The sequence below is a fragment of the Channa argus genome, chromosome 23 (assembly GCF_033026475.1).
Source record: "Channa argus isolate prfri chromosome 23, Channa argus male v1.0, whole genome shotgun sequence".
NCBI lineage: Eukaryota > Metazoa > Chordata > Actinopteri > Anabantiformes > Channidae > Channa > Channa argus.
In genome coordinates this window covers 4,173,957-4,189,039 of record NC_090219.1, presented here as the reverse complement: position 1 = coordinate 4,189,039, position 15,083 = coordinate 4,173,957, and the positions used below count along the sequence as shown (strand labels likewise).

The 15,083-nt window shown below is 38.7% G+C and overlaps 1 protein-coding gene across 2 annotated transcripts in view; it reads left to right on the top strand.

The window, feature by feature from the left end:
- Window positions 1-15,083, top strand: part of LOC137108704 (fibroblast growth factor 14-like) — a 51,632-nt gene that overhangs the window by 13,831 nt on the left and 22,718 nt on the right. Inside the window, exon 1 of one of the 2 annotated variants that reach the window (XM_067493626.1) lies at window positions 9,701-10,364. The exons of the other annotated variant lie outside the window; for it this stretch is intronic. Coding sequence (XP_067349727.1) covers window positions 10,172-10,364 — 193 coding nt within the window. The 5' untranslated portion in view covers window positions 9,701-10,171. Of the gene's footprint in view, window positions 1-9,700; window positions 10,365-15,083 lie in introns of those variants that run through there. 2 annotated transcript variants of the gene reach the window in all.

The following is a 15,083-nucleotide window of genomic DNA, read 5'->3' as shown; positions in this document are numbered from 1 at the left end:
CATCTGTCTATGGTATATAACATGCTGAACAGCAATGGCACAGCTGTCAGAGGACTATGCTGTTTCATAGGCCTGTCTCTTTTGTCTCTTAGTCACTTTTCTTGTCCTCTGTTGTCAGTCATAGCATCCCTCTAGTCTATAGCTTTGCTCATTTACTGTTGCTTAAACAAACTTCCATGCACATTGGTTTAGTTTTATTCAGTCAGTAGCAGCTATAATCCAATAAGGATTCTGTTGTAGAACTGGTGGAATTTTACTTGTTACATGTCTTTGGTTCTTAAGTTGTTGTTGTCTCATGGTATACTGTAATTATTTCTAAACATAAATACTTAGCCACATTTATTTATATGGATTTCATTATTTTAGGCAACAAGCAACTAATAGCAATACAAACACAAACATGCACAAATAAATATTACATTGTGGTGTAATACCCAAGGGTAATAAATGTGTGGAAATTGTAGGACCCATATATCTTCACTCAGTCCTCCTCCTACCTAGTCTCTGCTTGTGTGTGTGTGTGAATTTTGTCTTTCTGCACCTGCTATGTCCCCTCCCCTCTCACAAGGTTGCAGCATTGTTACTCTTCAAGCACCTCTCTGCTCCCACATTTTACCCTCTGTCTTGTGGGAGCCATTCTATATTTTCTCACACTGTAACCCAGATGCAAATTGGGTTGTGAGGTTTCTTATCATAATCAATCAAGATGTCAAAACGATTCTCTGCTAGCAGGGCATTAGAAATTTTGAAGAGAGAGAGAAGCTTTAACAAATAATGAAGAGTAGTTCTTACAATATAAAGATCACATTTTGTCAATTCAGAATTTTACAGATAGTTTGAAGAGGAGGATGAGATTGACCATCAGCCAGCTCCAAAATAAGCCCTTCAGCAGCCAGCCAACCACTTGACGAGCTCACGAGCAGTCAGTCCCAGGATCAGGCTGTCAGCAGCCAGCTATGGGCTAGATGTCAAAAAAATGAGAAATTTAATGGTCTCTTTTCCCAAGGAATGAGCCACCATGCATGGCTGGCAAAGTGATAAGGATGCAGCCAGGGGCCAACAGGGATAGTGGTCACTCATGTACAGGGCATAAAGTCTACTTTCAAACTTTTTATCCTGGATGCTTTCTAGAAAAGCATTCTGGATCCAAAGTGGAAACATTTTGGGATGGAAAAAATGGCAGAGAAAATTTCTATGGGGCAATGTCTCTGGCAAACATCCAGATTATTTTCAGGATTATCTGCTTTAAAAACAGAGATGACAGACCAGCTCAGTGGCAGAAAGTCAAGCTAGCTGCCATCAGGACAGGGTGATGCAGGTGGGTCTACTGCCTCCCCCTGTTTTAAAATCCTGGGCTTAATGTCACTGTTAAAGGACGACTTTACTGATTTTGAACTTGCTTCTTTTTGTTCTTGTTGGGGTAGTAGATGTACCTAAATGCCATTAAACTTCCCAGTGTCTAGTCAAGCTAAAAATGACTCCAGATGACATCATTGGAAGAACCTTCAGTTCAGATTATGTCATCTTGTTGCTCAAACAAACTATGGAGTTTGTAATCATGGTCAACCTGCTTCTCCAGAGCTTCCCCAGATGACATAATCTGAAATCCTAATAATGAAAAACTTGTCTGGGTGATGTCATCTGGAGGGGGTTTTCTGTTAGAAGCAGAGAAATATTTTAATATAGGGAAGTCAGAGGGATGTTAAAAGCATTAATGTACATTTAAACCCTAAACTAATGCCACGTGGTGAAGACGCCGTTTAAGGAGAAACTAATGCTATTTAGGGGCCACTTCCATAATCATACTGTGGAAACTGATTTTTCTTTTTTGCACTATATCACAAAAAATAAAAAACACTTAAAAAAATGTATCTAAAAATGTAAATGCAATTCTTAAGCCATAGGTGCTGTCTATACTAATTGAAACTTGGCTAAAGTAAACATCTGTTAAGTACTTTTCAGAAATTATTATGGCTCTATTGATTTACAAAGCCATAAATGTGGTGGTTCTCTATTCAAGCCAGGACACTGGCTGAATAATAACAAACCTCCCTAGTGAGGTCTCACTTCAGGCACAATATTTATAGGCAGTAAAAATTAAAAACCGGTGCTGATACACCAAACCTTTTAGTTTGATAAAGTTCACCAATCCAAACACAATCACTTGTCATTGTGCTGCGAGAAAGAGAGGAATGGAAAGAAAACTGGGATGAGATGGTAATAGCAACAGAAAGAGAAAAATGGAAAGGGGGGTTGAAGACAGTTGGAATGGCAGGCAGAGATGGAAGTAAGTAAAGAGAGGGGCGCTGTGAATTAATAATTTAGTCCCTCCAATCCCTTTCTCCTCTTCCCTGCTGAGTTGATGATATTACAAAGATATGAGAAAAGAGGAAAACAGAGGAGGAAGAGAGAAGAGGAAAGGAAACAGAGGTACATTTAAAGGAGACAAAGAAAGCAAATTGGAGAAAAAAGTGAGGACAAGTAAAGGAGATGGTAGAAGACAATTGAGTGTGCAGTGTCATCTATTTTCCTGAAAAGCCCTTTTTAATGTGTATGTTTTCCTCGTTTGGTAGTTTAACAGTTGGACTGTATAAGTCTGCTTTTTAATCACACTTTTCAGCAGCAGTGTATGACTTTGAGAGAGAGCGAGAGAGAGAGAGAGAGAGAGAGAGAGAGGCATCCCATTGACAAAGCAGAGAAATGTAGTCAGAAACGCAGTAGGATTAAAGGAATTGATGCCAGGTGTGTGTGTCTGTGTGTGCGTCATCCTCTCAGCATTCAGCAGGTGTTCTCTCCCTCCTTTCGGAGACCCACCTGCGTCACTAATCACTCGTTACCTAGGTAACAGTGGACTTCCCCGTGCTTGTGCCTCTGTGAATGTGTGTGGGCGGGTGTGAATTATGACTCATACTGCTCAGTTCAGAGTGGCTATCCTCACACTCCTGTCTGGGGAACACCCACCCACATCTGTTCCCTCCCTGTCTCTCTCTCTTTCCCCTCCTATCACTCACATATATCATCTCCCTTCATCACCTTCTCTTTCCCAACTGTTTTGCTCCTCTTCTGCTTAAACTTTAAAGTATTCAGGGCTGTTTTACTCAATGAACACTGAGTTGTCACATTATTAGGTACAAGAAGACGAAACAAATGCAGTCTATTGCAACAGTACTACTATGGTTATTTTGCATTAGCTTTTAATTACGGTATCTTAGTGTACCTAATTTACTTCCAACTGATTGTATAAATGTTTTGTTTACCTGTTTACCTGCTTTCTTTGCCTACTGATTGTTCAAGGCAAGAACACATTGACAAGCATGACCTATTACACCAATGATGACTGGTCAGACAAAGATAAGAGCGCCACCTTCAGATGCTGACAAATAATCTTTGGGAAGTGCAATAAGTAAAGTGAGTCTGAATTTGCACTTACTTACTGTAAGTAAGCACCCAGCCAAACTGAACATCATAACTAAACAAACTAAACGAATAAAAAACGAAAAACTGTTGAAAGCAATCAAACCAATAAAGTAGCTAAACAATAGACTATAAATTAAAAATGTTCACTTGTGCTCCGTATTTCCTCTCCTTTGGTTAGGCATAATATCTGTTTGTTCAGCTTTTCTCTATGCTTTGTCAGTTTGTAGGCTTGTGTGATACACCCATATGATAAATGTAAGAACAACAACACGTTTGTATTGTCAAAATAAAAAAAATGATGATTTGACAAATTTCTCATTATGGAGAGGAATTAGCATAATGTGTTGTGGAATATATGATACAGTATGATATATATAACATACAACTGTTCAAGATTTTGCTTTATTAACTAAGTGACCTAGACCAGAACAGCCTCTCACCAAAAGTATGTGGATAGTACTGTTCAATAAACAAGGTAACCATAACTCCTTTGTACAGTATGTCTAATATTTTTTGTGGGCTTCTTGGTAAACACACACACAAACACACAAAGATCAGAACCAAACATTCATCTTCATCCACCCACTCCCAACATGTTCAATACTTCTCTCAAAGTACAGTTGTGTACAGTTTTGGTGGTTTGCTGTCAGTACTGTACAATATCTCCCTTTTTTCCCATGTTGGTGTGGGTGGAACTTCTTCCGTGGTGTTTGTGAACAAAGAGCTATAAATGTCAGAATCAGCATCTCAATATTAGTGTTTTTGTCTGGTTCATGTAAAAAATACATAAATAAATAAATGTATAATATATATCTATAAACATAAAATTATATATATATATATATATATATATATATATATATATATATATATATATATATATATATATATATATATATATATATATATATATATATATATATATATATACACACTATCAAATTAAAATATTTCAAACAACATTCAGTTTTGGGACTCAGACCTAATTAACAGGCTGGTTACTTGGAAGGTTGTTAATGGGCCCGTTTCAATAATTAATTATCCTTGATGAATAATTAAATAAGTGTGTCTGTGTGTGTGTGTGTGTGTGTATATATATATATATATATATATATATATACATACATACATACAATTATTGAAAATATTCAATGATATATTTTTTTTTATTTGATAGTATGGCTAGACAGGTTCTTAACAAATCTTATCGGTAAATGTTCCACTGACTTACAGTATTATAGATTTGTGTCTTGAGTGCTTTGTGTAGAGTACATGATCATTATTTTTTGATAGATTCAAGATTAATTTATCTATAAGGCCAGTGGTTGACAAGATAAAATACTCTGATGGGGATGGACTAGTGTAGACTTAAAAACATTCCTGAAACATTTTGTATAATCTCTGAAAGGAACTTTCGTAAAATTAAGTAAAACACTGGCAGTGGAAAATATTATAATATAATGTTGGGTGTGGTTAGAATGTGTCAGTGCCTACTGAACACGAAGAGTCGAGAGAAGTGTAGGTGAATGTAAATTAGAGGGATATAAGAAAAAGTTGCTTGTTGATGTAGTGGAGAGTGAGGTTTCTTTTTAATGCCTGTAGAGGGCGCTGCTGCCTCTGTACAGACACAAATTGTGCAGACATCCAGGCATGCAATATGAAGACCTTAAAAAGAACTGAAAAGAGTAATGTGTGTATCTGTGTATGCTCTTTCAGGAGAGAGCTGGGTGCACAAATAATTAAAAGACCCATTATATACGTCTGTTTGCTTGCATGACTTGTGCGTATATGTGGTTTAGTGTTTATACTATATATGTTTGTGTTCTCACGCAAACCATGTAACATGAAGCAAACAGAGGGGTAGAGGGGCTTCTTTTGCTGAGGCGATGGATGGTGGAATAAGTGAATGACAAAGAGGCAGCATGCAAAAGATTTTCCTTTTGAAGTTTAAGAGCGATGTTCCGCTTTCCTGGGATGTTCTAAAAAGCAGCAGAAGATATGAATTTTAATGTAAATGTAGCTTTGATTTATTCATAACTCCTTTTCTTGGTCTGACCTGGATAAAACAGCATATACACACACACACAATTACATACCCAAGACTTATTTTTGGTCCTTTTTTTCTTCCTGCTGTCTGGGAGAGATGAAAGAGCTTGTTGTCAGCAACAGAAAGAAGGAAAGCCTAGAATCTTCTGGAAGTATCTGGGTTTACCTGCTGAAATAGGACAAAGAGAGGAAGATCGAGGATGACAGACTACTGCTGCTGTTGCATCTCAGCGAGTCTTCAAATTGAAGCAATAAAAGTAAAAAGTAGAGGACAATATATGAGTAAAAAAATGGAAATGCATAAAGGCACTGACAGTGTTTTCTGTGTTCCACGATGTGATGCATGTTCAGAACTTAGGTATTGTAGCATTTAAGACAAGAAAAATCTTCTTAGTCGTTTGGGCTTTTATCTTGTCTGTGCAGGCACCCACTCTGCCCCTGATGAATTTGTACCACACAAATGAGCTATTACTATATCATTGAGGTAGTACAGTTATCAGTGAGCCTCTGGTGTTGGGCTGATCTTAGAAATGCTTTGGTGCCACCTAGTGGGCCTGAGAAAAGACATACATCAAATTCCTCTGAAATCTTTGGAAAAACCACATGTGTGTTGTATGTTGTTGCAGTGTGATATTCACACATGTGCATACAAGTACACACACATTCACACTCTCTCTCTCTTACCACACGCACACACACACACACACACACACAGAGAGATTGAGAAAGACTGTGGAAGAAAGGTCTGTTTCTGTCCATAGCCCTGATATAGTATGGTTCAAACCAGCTCTTGACATCACAAAGCCCCAAGCCACATCCGATTATTTTTTAATCTCATACGCCTCACCCTCCAATTCTTTTTAGACTCACTCAACATAGACGGAAATACTTAAGAATGAATCTTTTAGTTGTTTGGAATAGCTTTAAAACAAAGATTTAAAATACAGGAATTACAGGCCAAAAATTTAATTGTAACAGTACTGATAACATATTTATTTTATTCAGTAATTATTAAATTGTTTGTAAATATGTTTTAAAGTATCCACACTTTAGTAGCAGACACATAAGTAATAAATTAGGACAATAACAGAAGTCTATATTTGAATCATGTGGCTTTTCACCTTGGGAAGAAATTGTGATCAGCATATTGGAAGACAATCAGCTATTAAACTGTAAGACGTTGCTGTAAGATACTACAGAGGCCTTTGACAGATTGACAGTGATGAAAATGGTTCATCCCTTTAGGGGCACAAAATGTGATAAGTAAATTAATTTTCAGCACAGACGTTAATTTAAACCATGAATATCCAAATGGGATTACCAGATGTATTTTAAGTGTTTTGTTACAAAAAAGAGGAATTGAAACACACACTGTTGCTGTGACTTTTCAGTAAGACTGATCTCAGGAGAATCTTTACCGAGCTAATGAATTCAGGTTGGTTGATGTGATGGAGATTCCATTCTGACCTGTAAAACCCAAACTGCCAAAACCTCGCTGTTCATGAGTCAAGCCCAAATTGATTGGAAAAGGTTTTTTATTTATTACCTTTGATATCAGTTTCCACTGAGAAGAAAGAAAAAAATGCATTTCACTGAGACTCTGTGTCCAGCTGGGTTCCAGCCCAGCTCTTTATTGTGCAGACAGGCTGACCTAAATTATCACTGGAAAAAACAATTCATGGTTCCTTTCGTAAATTTAGGCAAAACTGTAACTAATCCATCAAAAATAATAGTACTTCCTTAATGGTAAATGGTCTGCACTTATATAGCGCTTTTCTACCTATTGGCACTCAAAGCGCTTTACACTGCTTCTTATTTGCCCATTCACACTCACAATCACACACACACATTCATACACCGATGGGGGAGCTGCTATGCAGCTGGCCAACACTCACCGGGAGCAGCTAAGTTGGGGTTCAGTGTCTTGCTCAAGGACACTTCGACATGTGACCGGAGCAGCCGGGGATTGAACCAACAACTGTGAGATTGGTGGACAACCGCTCTACCTTCCTGCGCCACAGTCGCCCAATTAATGCTTAATGATCCTTCTGGCGCAGTTCATATACTTACACTCCTTAAGCATGAGCACCAAATTCCAATCTGATTGTTAAATACATTTACTCATTAAATTAGTAAATATAACCTGATATGCCCTGTTACGTCATGGAAGTAATATGAGAGTACTGCATCCAGTCCTATGGTAAATACTATATGCTCACTGTCTGAATCCTACTTGTGGGGTATATGCATGTGTACAACAGACAAACCAGACATGTGAGGCAGGCAGGTCTCCAGTTTATCAGCCTGTCAATCTAGCCCATCTATTGCATTTTTAAACCCCTCATTCAGGCAACCTTTGCACACAATGTTTACAAAATGCTTTGTTTGATGATGTTTGCCTAAACCTGAATAGAATATTAAAAATAAAGTTCCTTCTATTAACTAATGTAATTAGCCTATTGTTACTAGGATGTTTCTTTAGATGGATCTTTATGATATACAGCCAGTGTTTGACAATCATCTGCTGAAGTGAAAGCTGTGCAGCACACACACACAACCAGGATAGGCTTCTCATGATAGGAGGACGCATCTTGCATCCAGCTTCTGAAATAAATTTTCTTATAAAGTATATATTATAATATTCTTCCACATTATACAGCAAACGGGCCCTAATTATAATTTTTAAATATTTTAAATTCAAATTAAAAGTTTTGTGGAAAGGGAACTAATTATTTTCAAAAGTACAGAAATGGAAAGCAATAAAGTCCTTCAGTATTTAGTAAATACTGGAACACATACTGAGAACATGACATCAGGGTGCTCAATCCTGTGGTAAAAAAAGACAAGAAAAAGACTGATGTTTGATAAGGCCTCTAAGTCTGGCCTCAGAAGGATCCTGTACCCCATGGGGGTGCTGGATCCACTTCCAGCTGCCAGTGGGCGAGAAGTTGCACCCTGGACAGGTCACCAGTCTATCACATCACATATCATATTTACACCTTTAGAGTTAGGCCATTTAGGAAATTTAGAGTCCCTAGTCAGCCTAACATGACTTTGGGCTGCGGGAGGAACCCCGCTGAACCATGGGGAGAACATGCAGATGCCCCCTAGTCAATTTAATTTGAGTAGGCAAAACATCACACATCACCTTTCTGTCAGTTTTAACTGAAAAACGGATAAATAATAACATTATCAAAGTAGAATTCATACCATATTTGCTGCATTAGATTGTAAACGTGTACCCAATAAAGTGGCTAGTGAGTCTATATTAGAGTAGTTATACATAAAGCATGAAAGTCATATATTCAGCTGTATAAAAAATAATCCATCGGTTAAAGTAGTACAAAATACGCCATTGTCCTACTCTTACATTAACTAAGTTCAAAGCAACAGTGGAGAAAGAACGGCCTACGTTTTCATTGTAAACCCCGCCCAGACACCTGCTACTTTCTACAAATCCCCCAACCCCACCACCACCGGTCTGTGGCGAGGATGACAAGTTGTTTTCGAGAGCGCGTGTGTGACTGCTTGCTCGGCGCGTGGCTCCAGCTACATTGTTGTTTTGGAGTAAGCTCGCGCTTTTGAACCTCAAATCATGATTGACAATCACAGGGACATCCGGTCATTACTTAAAAAAAGAAAAACAAACGAAAAACAAACAAAATAAATAAATATTTCGACGATACTGTAAAGAGCTACAGGGTGTAGGCTAGTCAAACTAATTTAGCTTAGTATTTACTGTAACCTACGGGTTTTGTAGCCTTGGAAATGTCTGTTTTTGCCTGTAGCCTATGTTTGGAAATAAAAATAATAACACTTAGTCACACCTTAAACAATAACCACTTCTAAAAGGTAAGTATTGCATAAGAGCAGATTATGAATTATGAAAAAAAATCATTAGGAACACAAGATGAAATAGAGATCTTTACCATTTTGATATTTAAATGCAAATTAGAAAAATAAAAGATCTAGTAGTACACGTTATAAAATGTAATAGTCGGTAAACAAAGTGTGCAGAGTTGAATTTCTCCAGTTGAATTATTAGTTGTGTATTTATTCATAATTTTAAATTCTAGTTTAAATTGTAAATTAGGAAGTATTATATATTTGAAAAACAGACTAAAAATTAAGCTTTGACTTTGAAAGATACGCCGCCTTCTTTCCGGTGATGCACTGGGTGACTCGCGCTTGTTTTACGCAGCTGGAGAGGGTCGCGGCAGCACGCGGGCCTGCGCTTCTGTCAGCGGAGTACACGCGGGCGTTTTTCTTTTTTCAGAGGAGAGGGCACAGTTGCTTTCTGAGGCATTATTCTCCCTTTTCAGAGGTTTTTGCTTGTCTCATCTGTTGACCATGGGAACGCAAACTGACAAACTGCGTCGGGTAAAATCGGTTGGGGGAACCGTTCAGTGACAGGTGCTGCTATCTGACTGACAGACCGGTGAAACGTGACGGACAGGTAAACCACTCTACGGTTCGAATAAATGGCCCGGGGAATGACGATAACAGAAAATATGCTATAACCTAAAGAGTGTGTTTATTTTGGACTTTACCGTGTTGTAGCTGAAGTATGGGGCCGTTATAGCCGGTAAAGCGGAGGCTGGAGGTTTGTGTCTGGATTTGTCTGCGCTCCGTCCGTAGACACAACTGAAGAGACTGGAGACAGGGACGGGGACAGGGCTGTATTTGTGTCGGCTGTTTCAGCGGAGACATGGCAGCGGCCATCGCCAGCGGTTTGATCCGGCAGAAGCGACAGGCGAGAGAGCAACACGCCCACCGACCGACTGCTCACCGGCGGCGTAAGAGCCCCGGCAAGAAGCAAGGGCTGTGCAACGGGAACCTGGTCGACATCTTCTCCAAAGTCCGGATATTTGGCTTGAAGAAAAGGAGGCTACGGAGGCAAGGTGTGAAGGAAAACGGGGGGGGGGGGGGGGGGGGGGTCAAACCAGCACATGCATGCATACAGACAAATATATTGATATGCTGTGCTCGCGCAGTGCCACACTCGTGCGGAAAACGCACGCACGCATACACTTTTACGCGCGTCCAGCCTTATCCGTGCACGCTCTGCCTGGTGTGGTGTGCACACACATAGGGTACACCCGCGGTCATGCACGCGCGCACACCCCAACCATGCATAAACAGACAGACTCGCCTCTCTCCCTCTGTCTTTCCCCCTATTTGCCTCCTCTGTGGTGGTACACACACACACACACAGTCATGTCTTGTAGTGCCCTATGGTTCAGTAGTTTCCAGGTACAGCCATTATTGAAGCCATAAATTAGTCTAGCCTCTATGTCTGTCTGTGGATCTTTACCTTGCTTTCTCATTTTCACCTAATAATTGCAAAGTGCTCTTTCACCACCATCAGACCTTGCATTAAAATGGCAGAGCAAAACAACATGACAAAAGCAGAACTTAAGATCCCGCTTTTATTTTAAAATCACATCTTGATGTATGTTATTGTAAATGTTCTTTTTGAATGACTAACTATTATTTTTTTCCACCACTCTCATTTCAAGTCCTACTCAAATCCAAATTAACATCATTGTTAAATCATGGGATGGATCTTGCCATCAACGCACATGATAACGTGATTAAGTGATTAGATATGGAAGTGAATGCAGACAATGATAATGTTATGATTGTGTGCTATGGGAAGCGTTCAGTAGCAGAGGCGATAAGTGCTTTTGTAATCAGTTGATTGTGTGAGAAACCTTCAGGTGAAGGGAGGGAGAGGATGAAGCCAGGAGAGAGGCAGGAAATGAGAGGAAGGGAGGAGGAAAAGACAGAGGGTAGGTGAACGTGCTTGTAGGTATTGGTTATCAGTTTTGTTCTCAGATTCCAGATCTCGATGGAAGCTCGAGGGGATCTCTTTTTTTCCTCACCATTGCCTTTTCTAATTCTTCCTTTTTCTTTTTGTCACCTTTTCTCCTAACACAGCTTTAGTTCATCTGAATTAAATTTTCTTTTTTTCTTCCTTGCCACCTTTTACTCTTATGTCGTAACATTTTATTTCCTTTTCTTTGCCTTTTGTCCTTACTCTCTTCATCCATTACTTCCCCTCCTTTTAACCATGTTTTGTCCTCAATCCTCTTTCCACTGTTGTCACCTATCTCCTCAAGTTTGTCATTTTAATTTAGCTCCCTTCTCCAATTCCACCCCTCTTTTTGTTAGGAGGAACAGACAAGCAGCGTCATCACCTCTCTTTTCTCCATTTCGTTATAATATATTATGTCATGTGTCTTAGTTCCTACTTTTACTCCTCCACCTTCTTTTTGTCCCTTTGTTGTCACCTTTTGACCCACCACTTTTCCTTCTCACTTTTTACTTTTTAATTCTATCCCTTTTTCTCTTGTCATCCAACCATTTTCTCCTACACCCCTTTTGTATTTTTCTCCTTTATCTTCTTATCCTCATCTCCTCGTGGCTACATTTCTGTTTTCCTGCATTTTTATTTACCTTTTTTCTCCTCTATACTTCCATTAGCCCCTTTCTTCTCCTGATCCTTGGCTCATTACCCCCCACCCCCTTCCAAATTGGATCTTTTCATCCCTCCATCCAGCTTCTTTTACTTCTTCCCTATCTTTTCCTTTCCCTCCTACCATCTTTTGCTCCTCTGTGTTCCCAGCTGTGAGTGCTGCTGGTGGAAGCTTGGCAGCGTCCAGAATCTCTGTGCTCTGTCTGTGTGAGAGAGATTTGCCAACATCCCCTACTGTCTTCCAGAGGTTTTGTGAAGGAGAGGCAGACCCAAATCAAACTGATCTGTAGCCTTCATTACTTTATCAAAAATGTGGCTCAATGCAGCTGAAATTAGGACTTTTATCTTCTAGTGTTAGACTGATGCGAAGCCACAATTTGTCTTTTATTAAAATGTCTCTTATTTACGTGATGAAGGGCTTTTTTGGCCACAGCTAGTCTCTGTATGTTGTTATAATTAGTAATTAAATGTCTGAGCAGATAATACATAACACTGGTGTGGGAGGATTTTACTCCTACAGTGAATTCACCATCACTAGAACGCTGTTAACCCACCTGAATTTGCTGTACTTCATCAGTCTGATGAAATCATCTACTCATTCTGATTTGTTTGTGACATAATGGATAGGACTTCCCTGCCAAATTAAAAAATAAACACTACCACAAAATGTTGAATTTTTATAGTTTCAATAAAAAAAAAATAATGTTGCCATGTCGTAAGGAAATTCCTATCACTAGGCAGAATAGGTATTCTGGTGTTACATGCCAACACAGAAATGCACCTGCTGTAATAAATTCTTATCAGACGGGGTTTTAAATCAACAGAAAGACATTCTATTATGTATTAATGCAAAGCCAGACTTTGAGGCACATTCTGTGCGGTGCCTCCATGTCTTATTCAGCAACATTTAAAGTACAAACCTACATTTTACATTATGTTTTATAAATTAACATGTCAGAGATGAGACATACAAGATAAGACATGCTCCAGAAACAGATGAGAGACAATAAATTACATTTCCAGCAGCTTCCACTCCCCATACATTACACAAACAAGCACACAGAGATTGAAATGTGACGGATTTCAGTCCGTTTGCAGCAGGCAGTGTGTTCTGATTTCTGTTATTTTCTCACACACAGACGGGGGGCAGGTAAGCTGTTATTTTGAATCATAAAGCAACAAAAAATGCCACTGCTGTCAACTGGAATGATATTCACTTAATGCATGACAATATACACTTTAGATTTCAGGAACAATGAAACAAGGGGAAAATACAAATTGTGTCTATGTCAATGCAACAACTATTTTGTATTAGTTTAGTAATAATATTTTGATTAATAGTTTGACAGATAAAATCATAATTTCAGCCCTGAAGCAGTGTATTCATATGTCTTGTTGGTCTGTTTTTTTAAACGTTGTATTGTTTGTTGTGCCAACCATATACAGTACCCATGCCCGTACTAAGACACCAAAATCATGATGACTGTAAGGAATTTAGAAACTGTTCGTAACTCTACATATAAAATCAGCACAAAAAATGACATTTAACTAAAAGACCTAGCTTTTAAATCAATATACAATGATTGGTAATTAAATTATGATGTGTCCTAAATCTCAACTAAATCACACAGCTAAAAAGGGGATTAAACTTCCTATTTCTAGGGGTAATGGCAGTGTATGTGAACGTAATCAAACCGAGAGAGGTCACTTTTGGTTCAATTCTGCTTCACACAAGGCTATACTTAGTAGCTGTATTTCATTAGGAAAATTTTGTTTTTTGTCTGAACAACTGTAAAACACCCAAAGATGAGGCAAAAAGCACTAAATCTATCTGTGTGATGCAGCATTGAGGGCACGCGGTAAAATCAATCGGTGTACAGGAAATCTCTAATAACTTTTGTTCAGCCCCTTCCTTCCCTGCTTTTTGCTGCCAGGCTCGTCTGTATACCTCGAGGCCCAGTCAGAGCACTCATTCCAGGCCTTGCTCCTGGAGCAACTGCCACTTGTTACTGTCTTTTCATGTCCCAGAGAGGTGCACACACTTTCAGACAACACTTTCACAAACTTTTTGACCCTCACAAAATGCTAAATCACAAATCCTGTGTGTGTCAGTTCTAGAAAAAATAGTGAGTTTAGGTATTTCTGGGTCTATTTGGGTATTTCTGGATACACAGGAGTACAAAATTGACTAGGTTATGTGTAGGTTATGTGCAGTGGCCGTGAGCTGAGCCACAAAATTCTCAGTTTGCAGATTGTTGATGCCGCGTCTTGTTCCCATCTATTGTCATGAACTCTGCACAGTGACAGAGAAAATGAGATTATTGATATGCCAAAATGAGAATTTACAGTAGAAATGAGAAGTCTAATGATGCAGGAGAACTAAAAGGTTGAGTTGCTGCTCGTTCACATTGATAGATGCCTGCTGCAGTTTTTCAACAGCTAGTATTTACAGTTTGCCTAAATAAAGTTTTGCATAAAACTGTGAAAAGTACTGTTTGACATAAGCCTGTAATTATGGGAGAATAAATTCAGAAAATGATATAGGAACAATTTTAGGAAACATGGCTCTGATGTCCAGCAGGTCACACAGGGAAGTATAAATAAAAAGGCATCTCAGCTGCTCTGTGGTCATTTTGCCACATGACCCATACACACAGCTAGAAAATAGATGGATGAAGAATCACTGTTAATATAATAGGTTTCTTCCAAATTAGAAATCCAATGCCAATATTCTAAACATTTAACTATAGTGATTGTTATTCTGTGTGCAGCAGCTCTGTGGTTTTGTGATTAACAGTGTCACTTTTCTTTGTCTACATGTGCCTGTGATTCTGTACAGGGTGTTCCCATGATTTCCATTAAGTATGTAATAATACCAACTATTAATAAATAACCATCAATGTTTCCTTCAGAATTGTACTCTCGTTTAGGTGGGGAAAGCCCAAATTATTAAGATAATAAAGCATTACGTTCAGACGACATGTTGGTTATATGTGTTGCAGAGCTGTATGAAATGTAAACATACTGTCTCATTAGGACAAATTCAGGTTGAAAACTTAATATTTCTTAGTATAGAGATATACAGTGTAATCAGAGAAACTCTTTGCTGCCATACGAAATGTGAAGGATATTTGCTGAATTA